Source organism: Squalius cephalus (genome assembly GCF_949319135.1).
Source record: "Squalius cephalus genome assembly, chromosome: 22".
Classification (NCBI taxonomy): domain Eukaryota; kingdom Metazoa; phylum Chordata; class Actinopteri; order Cypriniformes; family Leuciscidae; genus Squalius; species Squalius cephalus.
Window position 1 is genome coordinate 22225801 of NC_137143.1, and position 21273 is coordinate 22247073.

Genomic DNA, 21273 nt, shown 5'->3' on the forward strand with positions numbered 1-21273 from the left:
CTAACTGTTAAGGAGCAGTTGACAACAAGGTCGAGGGTTAAAGGCTGTTTTGCCACACATGTTGTTTGGATCCCGAGAAAAGGAGAGTTGTGTAAACAAAAAATAACAAGATCTATTTATGTCAGTGTTGGGAAAGTGCTGCTTTACTTATTCCATTAACTTTTTAGTTAGTTTACCTAGTTTAGATTTGCATATTTAAATCCTTTTAATTCATTACCAAAAGTGCAGATGTTCTAAGCTACACACTGTTCGTCATTTAGGGTTTAGATTACTCATTGTTCTTGTAAAGTTTGTCATAATGGGCTGTTATTGGAGTTATACAGTACAAGAGAAATGAAGCGACAGTTCGGATGGATGGCCTTTGCTTTCCTCTTAAGGAGAGGTTAGAGGGCTAAACTTATTTCCACCTTGGTACAATCAGTGCCGTGCAGCTCTTCTCCGAGTCTCTCGAGTCATTAGAAACACAGTTGTCTCAGGAAACAGCCGCTAAGCAAGGTCAAAGGTTGCTGCAAGTAGACATACCTGCGTTCTGGTTTTTTTTTATGCTCACATGATATTTTATGTGTGTGTGCTGATGCATTTGTGTGTGTTTCAGGTCAATCTGTGTTGACTTTTTATGAACAATGTGGTTGATGGGTTACATATAAAACATCCCTTCGCATGAGGTAGGCCTACATACGAAAGTAAGAAAGATTAGGGAACTCGAAGACTTTTTTTGCTTCAAAAATTTATTCTGGAGGTAACAATGCATATCACAATCATTTACTCTTCAAAAGTTTCAAGGAACAATTCTTGAGAATGGTACAACTGATTAATGAAACAAATGAAAGATATAGAAAATGTTCAAACAAACAAAAACACCAATGCAATGCATCTATTGCCAAAAGGGTCAAATGTCATTTGCATAGCTGAGATGGCTGATGGAGGCTGTTGTGAAAACTCAAAAGATAAAAGATACATTATCAAAACCAGCTTGACATGTCAGAGATAAGGTCGAGTGAAAATATAAAATACTGAATAAGAGAATTAAAACTTTCTCCTCCGCTGACAAAAACAAAAACAACAACCATAAGATGGTTTGCTGGTCTTGCAGCTGGTTTTAGAGGGGTTTGGGGCATCAGACCAGCAAACAATCTTATTCTGGCTTAAGATGTTTTATCAGAAACTTTAGAAATCCTCAATACATTTTGAACTACCGCAAAAACTCGGGCGATGATGGGTTTTCACGTTACTCCGAGGGTCCGTTACTCTGGCAGTTCATTCCGACAGCTAGCCTCTCGCATTTGAGTTTATATGCGTCCCTCTCGCGCACCAGCCGACTGAGCTCGTGCTTCAGCTGCTCCACTTGCGTCGCGAGGTTCGTCTTCTCGTGCTCCAGTGTGTGTTTCTGCTGAACGCGTTTGTGCCGGCACGACTGAGCGTAACCGCGGTTCTTCAAGGTGCGGCGTTTCTGCTTCAGGCGGATAATATCGTCCTTGCTCATGCCGCGGAGGTGTCGGTTGAGCTCGCGCACAGACATGGACACCAACTGCTGGTCGGAGAAGCGGCTCTCCGCGCGCTCGCTGCGCCTGTGGTGCGTCTGATGGTGGGACTTCAGGTGCGTCGCGCCTTGAGATGAGCTGCAGTCGATATGCTGCATTAACTGATCCATGCTTTTGCCGTGCGCAAAGCCGGGATTGTGGCCGAGCTCGGTGTACTGCTGCTGATGATGATACTGATGCACATTCGGCGCGTGGAACTGACCCATGCTCCTGTATCCCTCCATCTCTGCCTGGTGGAGCTGAGGCGGGTGTGCATGCATGAGATTCGCACTTAAGGCTTCCCGGACATCCTCGGGTGTTAGTTCAAGACAGTGTGGATCTGCGTGCTGTGGATAAGTCCCCGTGCTCAGGGTCCAGTAGAGATCGTCAGCACTGCTTCTCTGTCCACTCGGGCTGAAGCTCGGCGATGAAGGCACGGAGCTGCACGGGGTGCTCACGGGTGTGCTGGACACGGAGCCTGGCACGTGTAGACCGCACTGCTGGATAAAAGAGCGCTCTGGTCCCAAAGCTGCAGTCTCCTTCTTCACGTCAAACCTCATGTCAAAGTCACCGTAGTCCATATTCAGCTGATTTTTTGCCAGCTCTAGAAGACCATGATGCTCCGCCGTCATGATTTCTGCTGATGTTTCGATGAAGTGAACAACTTATTACTGTGGTTTAGGTTGCATTAAGGTTCTGAAAACACCAGTTAGGCTATAAAATCGAGCTGGATGTGAAGACACCGCTTTCAACCACCCTCCTGAACGATTTAGCCAACGGAAAGTTAGCAGGTTTTCGCCTTTAGGTCTCTCGTTCGTTGACCAGCGCAGGATGTATGTTGAAAAGAAAGTAAATCACTCTGCTTTAAAAGCAGCCGCGCAGCGAGACCACGCCCTCTTTCCTATCACAGCTGTCACTCTCCCCAAAACACGTCCAAGTTACATTTACCTCAAATCAAAAGAAAAAAAAACAAGAAGTAGTATTTTGTTCAACGAAAAAGAAACCTATTATTAAGGTTAGCATACTTTTTATTTTCAAGTTTTTCAGGGTTGATTCTCAGTAAGCTATAGGCTATATGATTCTCACTGTAATATGCCTATTGTTTTTTATTATATTTAAATAAGTAGACTACTCAAAGGCAGTGCAATAAACAAGCTACTACCACAGTACACTTTCCAGTATACTGATCTGACAGTCACAAGCATTACAGTATTGTTGTACGGTTTTGGTAGGCCTATATTTCACAGTTCCTATAATTGTTATTAAATATAGCCTACATTTGAGCTAAAATCTGATCGTCATTGTAAAATGTATACTGGCTTGTGAAACGGAAGGACACACAATCCTTTAAAGTTGGCCTCTCCAGCAACTGTGACCAATAATAATAAAAAGAGAGCACAGTCTACACAAGACCATCAGGGTAGCACATGACACTAAATTAAGGCTATAAGCATAAACTAAATAACATCAGATGCAACATAAAAATGTAGGCTACTCCAATGTACGTGACAGATAACAAAAATAAAATCTTTCTTAAATCAAATCTAAACATCTAAAAAGTCTGGGAATGCCATTTCCCCTATTCATTGTAGCTTTACTTATAAAAAAAATCCTCATAACTTTAACAAGTATATTACATTTTTATTGCTATGTCTATTGCTGTTTAATTTAACAGGTTTTCATTGTTGTATTTTTACAATGTATCATAATAATAAAAAAAAACTGCATTGCAGTAATGAGCATGCAAAAAAATGAAGATGATTTAAGCGTGAGATACCTGGACGTGTTTCAGTTTTGTGAGATTCACGCTGCCAGTGAAAAACTAAACAAAAAACTGTATAACTCCTCTCCCCTCAGCAATGTAAGACAGTGTAAGAATGAAAATAAAGTTTAAACACCTAACTGGAAGCAATTTTGAGATGAGCCAATATAAGTTAAGATGGTATTTGGACCCAATGATAAGCCCAGGTTAGAAGATCCTCAGAAAACTCATGCAGAATGATGGTGTATGTTTCTCTGATAACTCTTTTACTGACACCATGTGGCCATTGTGTGAAACGGCTGATATGTTTTCCAAAATGTGATACGTAGGTAATTTTTACATTTACAAAATGTACAGTTAAGACAACATCAGTCAGTGCATCTGCTTTTAAATGTATTATCTGGAGAAGGTTGGCTGTAAAGTCACCCTAAACTTGGGAAAATATTTAAAGTTCTTGTGACAAGGATGTAGAGAGAGAGAGAGAGAGAGAGAGAGAGAGAGAGAGAGAGAGAGAGAGAGAGACTGTATATTTGTATACACAACATTTCAAAGCATTGAAAAACTGGTGCCTCGGTTCACTGTATATTTAGTAAACACAAAAGCACCAATAAAGCGAAGAAAACAAGTGCACAAAAGCAGAGCCTTGACAGAACATTCATGGAGCTACTGGGAAACATTCAAAGTACAATGATGACAAGACACCAAAAAGCTGAGGTAATGATTGCCGGAGAACAGCTAAGGTACGCTATATATATATTCACAAAGTTTAGTCCCAGGAGGACATTTACACAGTTATAAATCTCACCTGCAAGACTTTATTATATATTGATTATTTGTTGAATATGGAAACATTATTCTGTTATACAGTAGCCAAATATTGTTATTTTTATTTATTATTATTTTTTACAAAATAACGGTTCTAATAATTTGTGTTTTGAAGATTACGACTACATGATAGCAAGTTGATTAAGGACCACAGACACCATTTGCGAACGTACCCGAATTGTTTTGTGGCTCAGGAGTTAATTGATTGGCTGATTGCTCATAAAGAAGTGCCTGATCGAGAAACTGCTGTCCAGCTCATGCAGTACCTCATGGACCATGATATCATTCATCACGGTAGAACATTATTTACTGTACACCAAATAACAAAGAATATGATACAGCAAGGTCATTGCTTTCTGTGTTGTCTCATATTAGGACCCATTTATTTGACTCTTTGTGTTTGAATTAACAGATTGTATCAATGTATACTTTACAATTTTCTCATCTTAATAGTGTGTGATAAGTGGCCCGTGTTCAAAGATGCCAAATACTTGTACAGATTCAGAAAAGATGATGGCACATTTCCTTTCAACATAGAAGTTAAGATCTTCATGCGTGGACAGAGGCTGTATGAACAGTAAGACATTTTCACGGGAAGTAAAAAATAAATTTTTAAATGTTAATTTAGCTTAAATTGCAGTCATTCCTCATTAACACTATACATAATATACTTTCCACCCAGTCCATTATGTTGTCCAATAGTTTTCAAGACCTTCAGTCTGTTCTGAATTGGTATATCTTTTTTATTTATTTTTTGATAACAAATTACAAAGAACATTTGTTAATACATTAGTGTACTAAAAAAAGTTTGGGGTCAGTAAGGGTTTCTTTGAAAGACAATAATACTTTTATTCAGCAAGGATGATTAAATTGCTCAAAATGGACAGTAAAGGCATTAATAATGTAATAAAACATTTCTATTTCAAGTAGGCTAAATGCTTTTTAAAACTTCCTATTCATCAAAGAGTCCTGAAAAAATGTATCACTAAAATATTAAGCAGCGCAATTGTTTAGCACCAAATCAGCATATTAATGATTCCTGAAAATCCAGCTTTGCCATCACAGGAATAAAATACAAATTATATTAAAATAGAATTATAGAGTTAATTTGTAATAATATCTCACAATATTACTCTTTTATGGTATTTTTGATCAAATAAAAGCAGCATTGGTGGGAGTATAGAATTTACCGACCCCAAATGTTTGAATGGTTGTGTAGTAGTAAATGTAAACATTAACCTACATTAATAAATGCTGTAAAAGTATTTTCATTATTAGTCTCTTTTTCAAAATGCCTGTATCAAAATTCATCTGTTGCTTTTTACAGTCTGACTACAAGCAAAGACTCCATCTTACAGCTGAGACAGGAAAAGGAAGTGGCTTATGAACGTTCTTTCCCTGGTTACATGTTAATTGATTGGCTGCTACAGAATGGTGAAATAGAGAGTCGGCGACAAGGACTAGATCTCTGCAAGGCCCTACTAGAGCATGATATCATTCAGCATGGTAAGAAATATTATGATAGTGTGTGTATTATTTTGCCATGAAGTCAAAATGCACTTCCTGTGAAGTTAATCTAATGCAACATACCTGAGTATATAGCAATAACTTCTTCAAGCTTTGCCTTGCTGAAACACTCCACTCTTCATTTCACTCTGCAGTCTCTCTGAAGCACCACTTTTTTGATAGCGGGTTGCTGTATCAATTCTGCATTAACTTTCGCCGGCGGCGCCATCTCTCTGAACTGCTGCACGAGACAGAGAATGAAGAGGTTGAATGTATAACACAGCATAACCAAGATCATGCTGACAGTCCCTTCACACTGCGCAAAACATCTCCATCTGAGAGCAACAGTGACTTCTTATCTGGTATTAAAATGATCAAAAATACTACAAATATATTTCCATGCATTGATATGGAGAGTTAGAGCTTGAGATGTGGTACTTAGGCAAATAGCTAAATTTATTCAGAGTGACTTTCAGCACAATAATTGCTGGGTCAGCCCCCTCTGGAGCAATATAGCAATATGAAGTTAAGTACCTCGCTCAAGGGCACAGCTGAGATATCACAGCATAATGAGCGCAGTAACTCAACATTTCCGTGCACATCCATATATGCAACCTGCAACCTTTGTGTCAGCAAGCTAGCTCCTTAACCTAGGGTTTCTCATTATTTTATTTTACACCAAAGGCCTCTTTCATAACCCCAAACTATTCATGGACCCCCAGACACACAACAAAATGTTATACTGGACTACCATTCGGCCAATATAACAATATGAGCAAATTACTGAAGAAAAAAAAAAAAAAAAAAAAAAAATATATATATATATATATACTGTATATAACTGTATTTTTGATTTAATATGCAGCCTTGATGAACATAATACACTTCTTTCGAAAATAGATTGCGTGAATAAACATTTCTAATTCATAATTCTGATTTCTAATTCCAGTTGAACCTGCTAAGGATTTAAATGTGCCTACAAATGGACACTGTGGAAGTTTGACCCACCAGCAGCAAAGTTCATGTGGATACCCACTCACTGTTTCTCTTACCGCTGCTCTTGCAGTACGATGCAATCCTACATCAGGTTATAGGACAGCATGTGCATGCTTTTGAAAATTTGTTACAGACACAATTGTTATATTTCAAAGTTTTTTTTTTTTTAGGAGAAAAGGTATTAAAAGATTGCCAAAAATAAAACTAGTGACATTATTCTATCTGTTGCCAAATTCTGAGCACAACATATAAGTGTATTATTGTTATTGACAGTGCTGAAAAGACATGTAACCTGTGAGGAGCTGTTATCTCCAGGTGCTCCTTATATAAAAAGAGTTCTTACGGTAAGTCTTGCATATCATGCTCAGCTAGCCATGAAAAGAACCTTGAACTACAGTTTTTTAATGTGAGTTTTTTAATTAAAGATCCTCGGTGATGACCTAGGCTGGGGCATTGTAGTACGGGGAAAATCACCTTGTTATGTTCAGGCGGTGGATCCTGGAAGCCCTGCTGCGGCAGCAGGAGTTAAGGTGTCCATAACACGTAAACACATTGCTTACACAATAGAAAATTAGAATCCATCATCAGCTGGTCTCCAATCTTTTTCTTTTTCTTTTTTTTTTGCTTAGGTACGCCAGTTTGTGTGCCAAGTCAATGGACGCAGTGTGCTTCACCTGGACTATCGTACCCTCTCAAAGCTGGTGATGACCGGACCCCGTTTTGTTACTTTGGAAGTGATGCAACCACTGGATTAATTCGGCATAGATGGAATAAAAAAAATTTTTATACATTTTTAAATGAGTCACTATGTGTAGTGCTAGGTGAAGGATGTGCAATAATTTTTTCTCCTTATATCATGTAAATCTTCTAATATAATAATATAATATAATGGGAAAAAATATTATTTGGTGGTTAAAATAAAGAAATCATTACAATCATTACATGTCTGCTTGGAGTTTTGGTTTTACACAGAGGCGGCGTTTGCAATTCGGAGGCCTGTTTCAAAGAAACAATTGGAGGGCCCCATCATTCAAAAATAGACAATGATGTTCTAATTCTAAAATGAAAGTCACCATTTTATTAACTATCACAATAATATTAACTACTTCTTGTTTGTTGAACTGTTGTATGAAATCAATAGACTATCGCATTTTCAATTGTGCTGGTATTTGGAAAAACCGCATCTATATCCTGTTATAAATATTAAAAACAAGAACTCATACAAGGACATTTTTGCGCCATATCTCTAATTTTGGGGGCATTTTTAAAAATGTAAAAAAATCCCCCATCCTCCATAAAATCCCCCATCCTCCATAAAATGCCCCATCCTCCATAAATTTGTTAAGTTATGTTGATTGCATGGAGGCAGATCTAAATGTGAGCTTGCAGTCAATTGTGGAAGGGTGGTTTTTAAGGGGTTTTTTTTCTCCGCTTTTCCAGGTTTAGTTATGACATTTTGATTAAAAATGACAAGGTCAAAAATTAGTTTTTTAAAGTAAAACATATTCATGGATGAAACATTCACAAGATCTATAACATGAATTTAGAAAATAGCAAACACTTGGTTCAATATCTCTTAGGCTGGCAGATAGTCTTGGAATTTACACTACCACTGTCAATGTTGATGACATTGAACCAGTCATATCACCAACACCAGTGAAAAATGAACCATTCTAAACTGATATAGTAGCTACTGTAATATGGTATTTTAGCAGAAACTGTTTACCAAGGTGTTGTAGTGCATCTTAATTTCATAATCTCAAATAATGTGAACCCAAGCAAATATCAAGAACAAAAGCTACACTTTGTGCAATTCTTTTGCGAATCAACTACTTAAAACCTACTTGGTTAGTCTCGTGTGGCGTTGATGAATGACCACCAGACATCAGTGTGGCCCCTTTTGAACCTTACACAAATATATGTCATTTCCGCTTGCAACCGTCCGCCATTTTGAACAGGCTGGGCTGGTATGTGGTACAGTCTCGAAGAGAAGAAAAAAAAAGTATTTTTTCTACCCAGTGTTTGTATTGAATTGACACAACAGGCTATCCAAATCGTGAATTAAAGAACAAGTTCATAGGACCAATAGAAACTGCCCTGTAGTCTGTGTAAATCCAGTTGAGGACACATGGTGCGGATTCTCAGGATGAGTTGCCTAAATCCACCGGCGGCAGCAGCGGCGCGAAAGACTGCAGCATCTGCCCGGGCCGAATAAACCACAATCTGCCTCTGTCCTCTCACCCCAACCATTAATTTGGTCCGAAAGCGAAACTCTTGAAAGGAATTCGATGCGAGACCGTGAAGAAAAGCAGGTAATATGCCATTATAAACGTTTGTTTTTCTTTCTCTGGCATCAGTGCTTTTGTGTGGAGTTCAGTGTGCACATCAAACATCCCGTTGCTAAGCTAACGTGCTAATTGCATATGTGTGCATGCAGTAAGAATTGCCATGTTATCGCAAAAGTAAAAAAAGAAATACAAAATTATTTATAAATTAGATGCACTTTACTGTCATTGCAAAGTTTGTACATGCGGGTAAGGGCAACGCAAACGTAGTCTGTCAAAATAAATGGGGTATTATTTTGCTGAGCCCATCAAAAGGCCTGCTGTGGCCTGTATTGTTTAGTGGAGTTGCATTCATAGGAGCAACTGGCCCAGTTGCAGGGCTGCATTTGCGGCATGCAATTTTATTAATTAGGTTTATTTTAAAGTGGTTTGTTTACATTCTGCAAAATCTACCAAACTATTGACTGTATATAGGCACGTGTGTTTAGTTTGATTTGATTCATTTCCCGTAACTGATGGAAAATTTAACACCTAGTGAAATTATATTTCATACTACTGTATATGCATTAAGATGCATAAAACAGGATACAAGCAGATACTAATACTTTAGTTGTTGTTGTTCTAACAAAATATTAGCATCTATTCACAATGTTTTTTCTACATTCAAAATTTTAACATGATTGAATTGTTTACATGAATAGTACTTAAATCGTTACTTCACTCAAAGATGAAAATTCTGTCATCATTTACTCAGTCATTCCAAACCCTTAACTTTTGTTCATGTTTGAAATACAAGTGAAGATTTTTTTTTTTTTTTTTTTTTCATGAAACCTGAGAGATTTCTGTTCCTCCATTGAAAGTCTAAAAACTTTGAGTCTTCAAAAACACACATTAAATGGGGTAAAATAAGCTTAACTTTACTTGCTAAACTTATGAGAACAAATCTCACTGGTTCTTGTGGAAGCTAAAATGTGCTTGTGACACAGAACAAACCTCATTGGTTCTTAGTGTCTCTTCAGAAGACTTGGTTTAAACTGCTTGATTCATGGATTACTTTTGCGATCTCTTTATGAACTTTTTGAAGTGTCACAGTTTTGCCATAATGGACTTTCAATGGAGGGGCTGTGTAATCTCTCAGGTTTAATTAAAAATACCTTAATTTGTGTTTCGAAGATGAGCGAAAGCCTTAATGGTTTTGGAACGATATGAGAGTGAGTAGTTTGATCAAATTGAGATTTTTAGGTGGACTATTCCTTTAAAATTGTTTGTCATGTAATTTGTGTTTCGAAGATCAGCGAAAGCCTTAATGGTTTTGGAACGATATGAGAGTGAGTAGTTGATCAAATTTCCATTTTTAGGTGGACTATTCCTTTAAAATAGTTTGTCATGTACACTCTCATGAGGCTAAAAAAAGTTGGGGCCAACATGTAGAAACAGAGATCACATGAACCGCAAAATACTACTAACTTTTGGAATAAGTTAATGGCTGACTGCAAATAGACTGTTTCTACAATGAAAATAGTAACTGAAAACCATTGCTTTTGCATGATGCTGCATCCATAACATAAAATGCATAACTAGTATATATGGGTTTGCACAACATAAACATTGCTTGAGAGCTTAACTAATATTCTTCTTTCTTTTTTATACATAGAAGAGATGTTTCAGCTTCCAGTGAATAACCTCACTCGATTGAGGAAGGCCAGGAAAAAAGTCAAGAGACTTCTCAGTGACATTGGCCTTGACTACTGCAAAGAGCATGTGGAGGTGATTATTTTTTAATTTGCAAATATGTTTCGCAGTCATATTGAACATCAAATTAAACACACACACACACATCTGCTCTGTTAATGCATACACTTAAGACCTTCACTGATGGTATTTCCTGTCCATTTTCCTGTAGGACTACAATGATGTTACCCCCAGTGATTCTCACATGAATCAATTTTACCTTGACATTTGTATGTGGGATTCATCCTGGACAAAGTCACAGGTATGTCAGCCACTGCAACAGAAGTCCTCTAAGCAAAAAATGTTTTCACATTACATAAACATTTTGTAATTCTGCTTTGTCTCTAAAATGTTGCAGGACTACAGAACAAAGCAGTTTTGCTGCTCAGATTGCCCGTTTGCCTCCAAGTATTTCTCTGCCTACAAAAACCACTTCCGCAATGTTCACAGAGAAGACTTCGAGAGCCGAATCCTTCTTAACTGCTCATATTGCACATACAGTGGGAACAAGAGGACTTTGGAAACTCATGTCAGGCTCTTCCATATGCCTCACAATATGGTACGCCAGGGTGCCGCTGTCTCTCACGGCGCTCCAGTAGCGGTTAGGGACAGTATGCGGGTAGACAAGCCCTTGCTAGGCGATCGAAAGGAGCTCCCAGTGTACTACTGCAAGAAGTGCACCTATCGAGATAGACTGTACAATGTGGTGCGCAGGCATATCTACAGGGAACACTTCCAGCATGTGACCACACCTTACTTGGGAAAAAACTCAGAGAAGCAAGAAAACAGTGTAGAGACCCCTGGCAACAGTCATGGAATTCACTGCAAGAGCTGCCACTTTACGCCTCGTTCTTATGAAGCACTGGTGCAGCACGTCATTGAGTTCCATGAGCGCATTGGCCATCAAGTTACCGCTATGATCGGGCACACCAATGTCATAGTGCCGAGGCCCCAGGCCAACCTAATCCAAAGGGGTGTTGCGATCACTCCTGGTGTGCGTCCTCAGACACCTCAAATAAATCGCTTCAGTATGCCTAAAATGGTAGGGTTACCTGTCGGCAACCATTTCAAGCAAAGCCTTGCAGGCAACTCCATGCCTGGTCAACCAGTGCGCGTTACACTACCTGATAAAGCTTTTGTGTCTGGTGTGGTCTCCCAGTCACACGCAGGAAAACAACTTAGTAGCTTTGGAGTCCATGGTGCTGCACACTTTAATGCACATTCAGCTTCTTTCTCCCCCTCACTGAAGAGCCTACCTCTCTCTTCATCAGTGCATGCTGCTACTGCCACATTGACGTCACTGCAGGCCAAGAAAGCTGCAGCCAATGCTCTGAACACCTCACAAACACAAAAGTGGAAGATTTGCACCATCTGCAATGAACTTTTCCCTGAAGGCACATATAGTGCTCACTTTGAAAAGGAACACCAGGCGGAGAAGGTGAGGGCGATGGCTAAATACATCATGAAGATCCACAATTTTACTAGCAAGTGTCTGTACTGTAATCGTTACCTACCCAGCGACTCTTTGTTGAACCATATGCTAGTGCATGGGCTATCATGCCCGCAATGTCATTCCACATTTCACGAAGTTGAGAAAATTGTAGCACACAAGCGGCTGGCTCACCCTAACGAGCCAGGGATTCCGCAAACTGGTTCTCCTCTCACATTTGATCTCACGCTTCAACAAGGAAGTCCCAAAAATGTTCAGCTTATTGTAACCACCTACAACATGAAGGAGAACCCTGAAGCCTCTTCAGCTGCCAATCAACAGCCACAAAACAGCACCATGGCCAAGCCTGCAAAGATGGCTGCAAAGCAGCCAGATACCCAAAGTGATTCTGTGGTCCGAAACATGTCCCAGTCTTCGGTGTCGCAAAAGAAAGAAGTTGGTAAAACTCTCTGCCCACTATGCTTCACTATTCTCAAAGGTCCCATCTCGGACGCCCTAGCCCATCATTTACGGGATCGTCATCAGGTACTCCAAACGCTGCACCCTGTAGAGAAGAAGCTAACCTACAAGTGCATCCATTGCCTGGGAGTGTACACTAGCAACATGACGGCTTCCACCATCACGCTCCATTTGGTGCACTGCCGAGGTGTTTGCCAGACCCCCAAAGGCACCAAACCCATCACGTGCGGACTGCGTTCACCTGGAGCTGGGGCTCTCAAACGTGAGTTAGTTACCCCGGATCCATCAGACCCCAAGAGAAGAAAGATGGTAGACCAGTCCAGGTATTACCCTACAGTCTTTGTTGAGAAGCCAGGAGAGCCGGTCGTGCTGGCCTTAGATCCGAAAGGCCATGGTGACGAGTCCTACGAAGCACGGAAAGCTTTCCTTTCAGCGTATTTCAATCGGCATCCCTACCCTTCCCAACGAGAGATCGAGAAACTTGCTGCAAGCCTCTGGTTGTGGAAGTCAGATGTCGCGAGCCATTTTGCCAATCATCGGCGCTCATGTGACCGAGACTTAGTAACCCGCAAACCTGTTGTGTTACTAGGCTTTAACATGCGGGCAGTGAGCCAGCTTAAGCATGACATGAGCTTTGACGCCAACTGTCTGTTTAAAGTCAACGACGATGAAAAAAGCGGATTCTCAAGGACCTCAAAATTTAGGCTGAAGTCTCCAGTTGGTTTCTCTGCAGACTTAAAGGGGAAAAAGCAGCCATTAAACACTGGACAAAGTAGTCAAAGCAACTGTGCCTTCAAGCCATGCCCCGGATCATCCTCAGAACCTATTGCCATTGACTCTGACAGTGATTCAGAGCCAGAAGTGATGCTTACTGAAAATCTAAATCAACAAACTGCGGTGTTAAGGCCTTCGGTAGTTCAGTCCCACACAAAAGGGACATTGCTGCGAGAGCGCTTCCGTTGTGAAAGAGGTGTCAGGGGGAGCAGAAGTTCTCCCAGAGTTGGGCCAAAAAGTCTAGATGGCTCTGTTTCAGGTTCTAGTCCTGACGAAGCTACCTGGTCAGGCAGCATGTCTTCTGAAGAGACCCACTACAGACCAGCGGGGCGATTCGAAGTGAAAGGGAAGAAGGTGGGGTTGCTTGGTAGATGATGGCTTGTGGTGATGGTCCCCTTGCTCTCTAACTCTCCAGGCCCAGATTTGTAGGTCAGAGCTTTTACCTCACATTTGGGTGACAGTTTAACGTTATGATGTGAACGAATATGAGTTGTAACATGTAAAGCCGGAGGAGTTACACACTTTTACTGAAAGTACTGTTTACTCTTAAACAATTCTGCTGTCAAAGAGCGGAAAACTATTATACTGTATCCTTTTTTTCCCAACTGACCCTGTTGTCTTTGGAGATTTTCTTTTTCTTTTTTTTGTATACTGTTCTCTGTATTTAATCATACACTTGTTGGAATTGTAACAAAATTGATAGGTCTATTGTTTTTTCCTGATCAAATAAAAGGACCGTGTAATTTACAGTCAAGTGCTTGAATGTTCTTTTTTGTTGTTATAAAATGTTGAATTCAATTGTATTACTAACAAAAAGCAGGAATTCCCATTTGAGCCAAATATCTGATTTCCAATCCTTTCAGTAGGACCTGTTTTGTCATGTACATTTTAGTTAGTTTACTTAGTTTTAATAATATTGTAATAGGCAGACCACTATTTCAGTGCAAAGTGAAGCAGGTGCTGGAATATTTGAACTATTTGAGCATTTGGTTGTGCTAAATGTTTCCTACTGGAATCACTCAATAAAGGTAACTCTTCCTATTATTACACATTAGTATTATTTCAACAAATAAACAAAATCCATATAATGTGTACTTAACAGTTGACATCTTTCTTGACTATTGTATTGACACCACATTGCCCTTAGAGGTCACTGTCTATTAGATCACTGTCATTCAATAATACAGATTTTTAATTTACATAACTTATTCATGGCAGCTGCATTTTGCCAATTCAGCAGTTCTAAAACCTGTTGTTGGTCATGTTAGCTTGACTAATGTCAGTGGGGAAAAACAGTGTAGTCTTTGCACAGACTCTTATTACATCATTAGTATGACTTATTTTTGCGAAATATGCCAGATTTGCCCTGTGTGCCGTTTCATTCATAAAGGGTATAGATTTGAATGTATTGGGTGCAAGTTTGTAATTGAAAATGCACTGATTCAGTAGACCTTTTATATAAGATTTAGTAGTAGACATGTATCATATGTGGTTCGTATTAGCAAGTTTGTGAGGGAAGAGAGACTGAGACAGAAGGACTGTAACGGATGTTGTTTTGAATTTGCTCTGCTGGTCCTGTGGTTGCTAATCTCTTGCAGTCATTTGTCACCATTTCCCCAATACATGGCTGGCCGTCCCAGCAGATAAACTCAGTGAGGACAAAACAGAAAAAATAGATACCCACCTGCCACTCAGAGTTTGCTTGTTCAACGTTTCAAACAGGGACAAACCATATATCTGTTAAGGTTGTCTTTTATTTATCAAGCCCTTGATATTTGTGCATAGATGTTTTCAGGATCTAAAGCTGTAGTCACTGTGTCACTATAAAAGGCAGATTTATTATTTTTAGAATGTACAAATAGTGTTAATATTTAAGATTGAACTACTAGTTTATGTAAGCCTTTGCAAATTAAGCATTTTCTGAAACCATTTCTGAATGAGTCAGCTAGGTTTCATAGTTGACATCCACAGATGTTCATGGTTCCACGTGAGATGTGATCTGTTCTTCACTTTTGCACATGACTAATGATCAATCATGCAATGATTTGACCTCAGTATATGCAAGTATGCAAATAACTATGTATTTCTGGAATTGCTCCATCCTCCATGTGGTTTATTTTAAGGCCTTGCTGAGGAACAAAAATTGCAGGTGCTCGAGTTGCTTTTACATTTTTCCTATGAGTTTAAAAAAAAACTGTAGTCTTTAAAACCCAACTACTATTAAAGCCAAACCATATAATGTGTACTAAATAAGTGTTTATTTAAATTTAAGAGATGCTTTAAGCAGTCTTGTAATTTGGAAGCTGATACAAGAACAGTAAATGATTTCTGGTGATGCTGCAGAGGTGGGTCACCTTAGTCTAAACTAAACTCCCAACACCTTGTAAAAGGGTGCTATAGATAACATCTGAGTAAATTACTTTTTGAGTTTTTGTATATGTGGTCACAGAACACATGGGTCAAAGGCCAATGTCAACGGATGTAGTATGTCTGTGAATGTATTCATACTAAACACCTGCATACCTACAGAACATTTGAATTCACTATACTATGACAGTATGTGTGTCAGACCAATTGTTTTTCAGCATATATCTATTTTACCAGCATCTGGGCCACACGACCTGCAGTTGCGTTGTGTACACAGATATAACAGTTTTTCCGTGTGAGCTAAATTTAGGACCTGGCACAAGTGGAAGCTTGGTTAAATGTTTTGTCGCTCTCCGCCAACTTTATGGAAAGTGTTTCATTTGCATGTTCATGCTCCAAAAGCAGATCAATTGTTAAAGCCTCTCCAGAGTGGATGAATGGACAATGACACTATTATTGCATAGCTGGAGTGACATGAAGACCAAATAGTGAGCTTCAAACCACAAGGTCTAAAACAGTTTGCGAAATTTAAATACCGTCACCACACTGAAAGTGCTCACCTTTGGAAGTCGCACAAATGTATAAAATTAATTTATAAATCATCATTGAACAAATTTAAAAATCATAGAGGTTTGTGTGCATATACATATATTTTCAGTACCTTTTAATCGTGCACGTTTTATATATTTCTGTAAATTACTAAAAATTATTTGTTTTTGACCCACAGAACTGATCTTTTTTTTATTTTATTTTTTTTATTATTTTAATAATAAAAGTGATGGTAAGGTACTGTTAAGTGGATCACATTTCTGGTTTGGTGTCAATGAGGGGTTACTTGAGCCTTACAGGTGGTGTTATCCACCTTATTTTGCAATGCACAATCAATTTTCCATTAATGTGCTAGACTTCTGATTCATTAGCCATTAAGGTAAATAGCTAGAAGAATAACAAAGTACAGTAAAACTACTTGCGCTACAAACCAGTGTGTTTATGATGACAACAGTGAATGAAAATTATATGACAACAAATACCAGTTTGCAATTTCAAGCAGCATAACACACTGTTTTTGTACGGCTAAAATAACAAAGCAGATGCCACTGGAAGATACAAATGGCCGTTCCCGCTCTTATGTTAAAAATAAAGTGGATGTAAGATAAAAAAAAAACATTGTTGTACCTCAAAACATTTAATTAAAAGACATTTATTGAATGTCTCAAAATAAATCATAATAGTATGATTATAGCACATAAAATAAGGCCTAAAATCATAAATATTTACATATGTCATTATATGATATAGGTGAGTTTCAGCTACCAAGTTTTTCTGTTCCGATATTCAAACTACATAACTGCTTCAAAATCATGTGGTGCGTTTATGCAAGAAGTGTGTTTACTATATCTACAACGTAATGTACATGCCTCATGGTCCAACCTTCACACAAGTGTGGGCATCATGCCAGAGTTTGGGTGGTGGCTGTAGGACAAAGTGGGAGAGGAGTGCAAGGTGGAAGGGGGCAGTAGATGAGGAGTGTGGCTATAAGACAGGAGCGGTCCTGGGTTCAGAGAGTAGGGTCCTACATGCTCATCAGGAGGTACGATGTGAGACATATCAGGGTAAACCTCTGACACTGTGCCCTTTTTGCCCTTCTTGTTTCTGTTAGACACCTTGCGATTCCGTGTCTGTATGCCATCCTTCTTCATAGTTAAGGGCCTGTTGACCTGCAAAAAGGCACAACAGAGATATTCAAATTTGCAGTTATTCATTTTTCCTTCTGGTAAATATAGTATAAATGTGTATACTCACATTGTGCAGTTTAAAATAGAGGCCGCAGGCGTTGCACACAGGCTCGCCGCTGGCATTGCGTCTCCATAGTGTCGTAGTGCTTGTGTGGCAGTTGGCACACTGCGTTCCAGCGCGTTTGCTGACAATCTGACACACAAGCAGAATTTATTGTCAAAAAGTTGATATAATCACCACATAATGAATGATTTCATTAATATATAACCCTAACTATAACTATAAACCTAGTTACATACAGTACACTCATGTAAAACGGAATATACTACATACCACAATATAGCAAATCTTAAATGCTTGATTGCTATATCATAAAACTATATTATGCATGCCCAGCAATATATAGTTGGATATATAGTACATCCTATTTTACCTGCGTACATATAGTAGAGTACACTCACGGTAAGCAATATATACTATATAGCAAATCTCAAATGCTTGATTGCTTGTGTTACAGCAAGATGTAATCTACTACTATGCAAAATGAGCCATGAATTTCTTAAGGTATTATAAGTATTAACTGCTTTGAACCAGTGTGAATTGTGAAAAGTGCTCCATAAATAAATTTGACTTGACTTGATGAAAACACAAACTATCACCTGTTTTTTAAACTATTTTACATACCAGCCTCTTTTTTGGTCTGATGAGGGGTCTGTTCTGGCCATTCATCTTATGGTACAGTCCGCAAGCATTACAGAGGTAGTGGCCTGTCCCATCTCGACGCCACAGAGGGGTGGCAGTGGCACCACAATTTACACACTCACGAGCCTCTGCCAAATTCAAAAGTAATTAATATTCAGAATCATGCAGGATTTTAAATTTCTCAATCATTTCTAGAGGAAATTGACTTACCTGGTGGCGAAAGTCTCATCTTGTTGCGAAGTTTGGGTGAGTATGACGAAGGGCTCATCCAGGGTCCAGCACTAGAATAGAGTGCTGCTGAACTATAGTCCTGTGACGTGGTCATGTACGATCCGTATGGACTCAGCATGTGTGGAGAAGGACCATACACACCTCCAGCGGCTGAACTCAGATTGAGAAAGCTGCTTCCCCCTCCACCCATGGGACTCAGGCGCTCGGCTTTTAGGACTTCCTGGAGCCTGGGACTTTCCTTCCCATCATGACTCGGGGAAGGGAATCCCTCTTTGGGGGATGTGAAAGATGAGGTCGCACTGTTTGGGTAGATGGACGTGGTGGTGTGAGGGTGGAGAGGTGTCTTTGTGAATGGGCTGCTTGCCCAGACAGTGGATGTGGGGTTATAGGAAGAGTTTAGAGAGTGGCCTACGGAGTTGTCCAGCCACTGGATGTTTCCCAGAAGAGATGGAGAGGAGTAGACTTGGCGAACTATTTCAATGGAATAAAAAAGTAACACATTTTGACTATAATGTATCTCAATATTGATAGTTTTGAAGGATGTTTCAACTGTTTTTGTCTAAGCAGTGACAATGGGGTTCAAAACAACATTGGACACCTCTGACTTTCATTATATGGACAAACAACAATTAAAACTAAGAGAAGGTCATACAAGTTTGAAAAAACATAACGGTGAGTAAATAATATTTCATTTTTGTGTGAACTATCGTTTTATGGGGGTGTGGAAACCAGTGAAACAATGGTTGCATGTCTTCAAACAACTCCTACTGATCTCTTATTATAATTGCAATACCATTCAGTGATGCAGAAATGGCACATTTCACTTGAACTACAGCAGTGAGGATCTCACCTGGACTGTGTCTGTAAGACGACGAGGCTCGACTCTGGACACTAGAGGAATAATAAGATGGGAGTAAGTCAGCCTCAGAGCTGGAGTAGAAGGGCTCATCATCTTCACCGGGTGGCAGTAAACCAGGCTCTGTAGTGTAGTTTGCTAATGGGTCGGGACTGATCAGGCTGGGGGACACCCAACGAGACTGCTCAGATGAGTTCTCCATCTTACAAGTGGGAGAAATAATGTTCAGACAATTGTTTTGAAAGAATTATGAATTTAATCAATTCTTAAGTTAAAATATTTTTTCACAATCCTTATAGCTGAGCAACTGCCATCAAGATGAATGGGAATGCTAACAGATAGCCTGACAAGGTAATATTTGATTTAGGTATCTAGACAGTATGGCCTGTCACACTTCCCTTTAAAAGGTCCTCATTTGACTGTGGCAAAAAGTCAGCACTAAAAATACAGCATGTCTGAATTTCTCACAGGCATTCATAACAGTTAGCATTAGCTCACAACAACATTCAATCCCTTAGGGGAATTGACTATTAAAAGATTAACAGAAAGACCATATATTGTCTTTGAAAAACAGAATAACGGTCGAGCAAGATCAATATTGATTAAATATCTGTCCTGAAAAATAGTCTTGAAGCATCATTTAATTTTTTTTAAAATAAATTTTGTAATTTTTTTTTTTTTTTTTTTCAGCCAACGTCGAACAAAATTTGCGGCTGTGTAAAAGAATTCGATTAGGTTACTAGATAATAATTGTACTCAACTACAAACAGACATTATAATTTCACAAAACAATTTTGTTAAATTGAACTAAATATGATTGGATATATGGACATAATTAACATAAATATTGGAACATATTTTCTTGTAATTTCCATCAGTCAATCATGTTATCACGTTAAACAGAAAAACCGTCCATCTTGAGTGATTATGAATAGTAGGTCTATCGCATATTCTCCTGATAACTGTTTTATCATTATCAGTCTAAATGATTGCACACACTGAAAGTATCAGACAAAATTCAGCCCATTTGATGTGTAGCCTATATTAACATAATGCTGTGCGATCAATGGGAAATTATTGAACGAATCTTGAATCAAAGAGTGAACGACCTATTTTACACAAATATATTTAAATTTAGAAATATAGTATATTGATACTATTAATATATTTAATATATGTATGTAATAGCCTATATTAATATAGCATACCGTTAATATAGCCTATGTATTAGGCTATATCTCTTTGTAGGCCTACGTTAATATAAATCAGTTACAAACAAAGGCAGTAAAACATTCCGAATTATATTTTTGTTTAAATTGGAATTTGGATAATAGTAACAATTCAATACAATTTGAATAAAATGAGGGGAAAATTACATTTGACTAATAATTAACACCACTTTTTGGCTCATTATTGTTGCAAGCTCTTAAATAAAGAAAGCAATACATTTATTAAATGCTCATTTTTATAATGTGCTGGTTTAATAGCAAATAATAATTCATATAAAGAATTATCATATATACAAGTTTACGTTTATAAAAAAATATTGCAAACAGCACACATTTATTTATTGGTTTATATGTTCACTGATTGATTAAGTTAAGTCTAGACTGTAATGTCAGAACCAAGTATATCACATATTTGGAAAACTTTAAAGATGTATTAAATAAATAAGAAAAAAACTCTCTTCCATATCTAAACACAAAATAATTTTGTGAGTAATGTTGAGACACTTTCACTGGCACTGTACAGAAGAACTTACCTGCAAGTGATGTATTGAGTATCTTTGTTTATCAGGTGAGTAGATTCACACCACAGATCATGGAGGACGGCTTGAGAGTCTACTGGTTCTCTGCTCGCTTGCTTATCTCCTTCAGCCTTTAGGAACTAGCAACTTCATTTAAAATTGTAGGGCACCAATGGGTGGGGTTGGGGTACTTTTTTGGACACTCCTACCATACGGCCATGCTTAGAGTTTTGAATATTCTATGGCAGATCTCCAGCTGACACAGCAACTAAGTATAGATCACTTTAACAATGGTGGTTTGTATCAAATATTCTTGACCATTATG

General features: G+C 38.6%; 4 protein-coding genes across 7 annotated transcripts; 2 read left to right on the plus strand and 2 right to left on the minus strand.

Annotated features, from left to right (window-relative positions):
• Positions 1 to 877: 877 nt before the first annotated feature.
• Positions 878 to 2443, minus strand: mafbb (v-maf avian musculoaponeurotic fibrosarcoma oncogene homolog Bb). The gene has a single exon (XM_079856476.1). It carries the CDS (start codon positions 2150 to 2152, stop codon positions 1229 to 1231), a length of 924 nt encoding a protein of 307 aa, XP_079712602.1. The 5' UTR covers positions 2153 to 2443; the 3' UTR covers positions 878 to 1228.
• A 1091-nt stretch (positions 2444 to 3534) lies between these two features.
• On the minus strand, positions 3535 to 21080 carry gata1a (GATA binding protein 1a). Of its 3 annotated transcripts, XR_013819633.1 has the most exons (8): positions 20964 to 21080; positions 19196 to 19403; positions 18325 to 18816; positions 18097 to 18242; positions 17479 to 17604; positions 17094 to 17393; positions 5698 to 5854; positions 3535 to 4673 (listed from the first exon to the last, which is right to left on the minus strand). XR_013819633.1 is itself a non-coding variant. In XM_079856475.1 (7 exons), exons 2-6 carry the CDS (start codon positions 19401 to 19403, stop codon positions 17109 to 17111), a joined length of 1257 nt encoding a protein of 418 aa, XP_079712601.1. In that variant the 5' UTR covers positions 20964 to 21080; the 3' UTR covers positions 4459 to 5854; positions 17094 to 17108. The 3 variants fall into 3 exon arrangements, 2 of the variants coding, with proteins under 2 accessions (XP_079712601.1, XP_079712600.1); XM_079856475.1 differs by having other exon boundaries at positions 4459 to 5854; XM_079856474.1 differs by lacking the exons at positions 3535 to 4673; positions 5698 to 5854 and having other exon boundaries at positions 16441 to 17393.
• LOC307149882 (DEP domain-containing mTOR-interacting protein) lies at positions 3937 to 7549 on the plus strand. Its single transcript, XM_079856479.1, has 9 exons — positions 3937 to 4022; positions 4223 to 4401; positions 4561 to 4684; positions 5435 to 5613; positions 5769 to 5975; positions 6563 to 6700; positions 6883 to 6953; positions 7035 to 7139; positions 7239 to 7549. The coding sequence occupies exons 1-9, from the start codon at positions 3940 to 3942 to the stop codon at positions 7362 to 7364; spliced, it is 1212 nt and encodes a 403-aa protein (XP_079712605.1). The 5' UTR covers positions 3937 to 3939; the 3' UTR covers positions 7365 to 7549.
• On the plus strand, positions 8533 to 15311 carry adnpa (activity-dependent neuroprotector homeobox a). Of its 2 annotated transcripts, none has more exons than XM_079856472.1 (4): positions 8533 to 8921; positions 10549 to 10661; positions 10798 to 10887; positions 10984 to 15311. In XM_079856472.1, exons 2-4 carry the CDS (start codon positions 10554 to 10556, stop codon positions 13681 to 13683), a joined length of 2898 nt encoding a protein of 965 aa, XP_079712598.1. In that variant the 5' UTR covers positions 8533 to 8921; positions 10549 to 10553; the 3' UTR covers positions 13684 to 15311. The 2 variants fall into 2 exon arrangements, with proteins under 2 accessions (XP_079712598.1, XP_079712599.1); XM_079856473.1 differs by having other exon boundaries at positions 10552 to 10661.
• Positions 21081 to 21273: the final 193 nt, after the last annotated feature.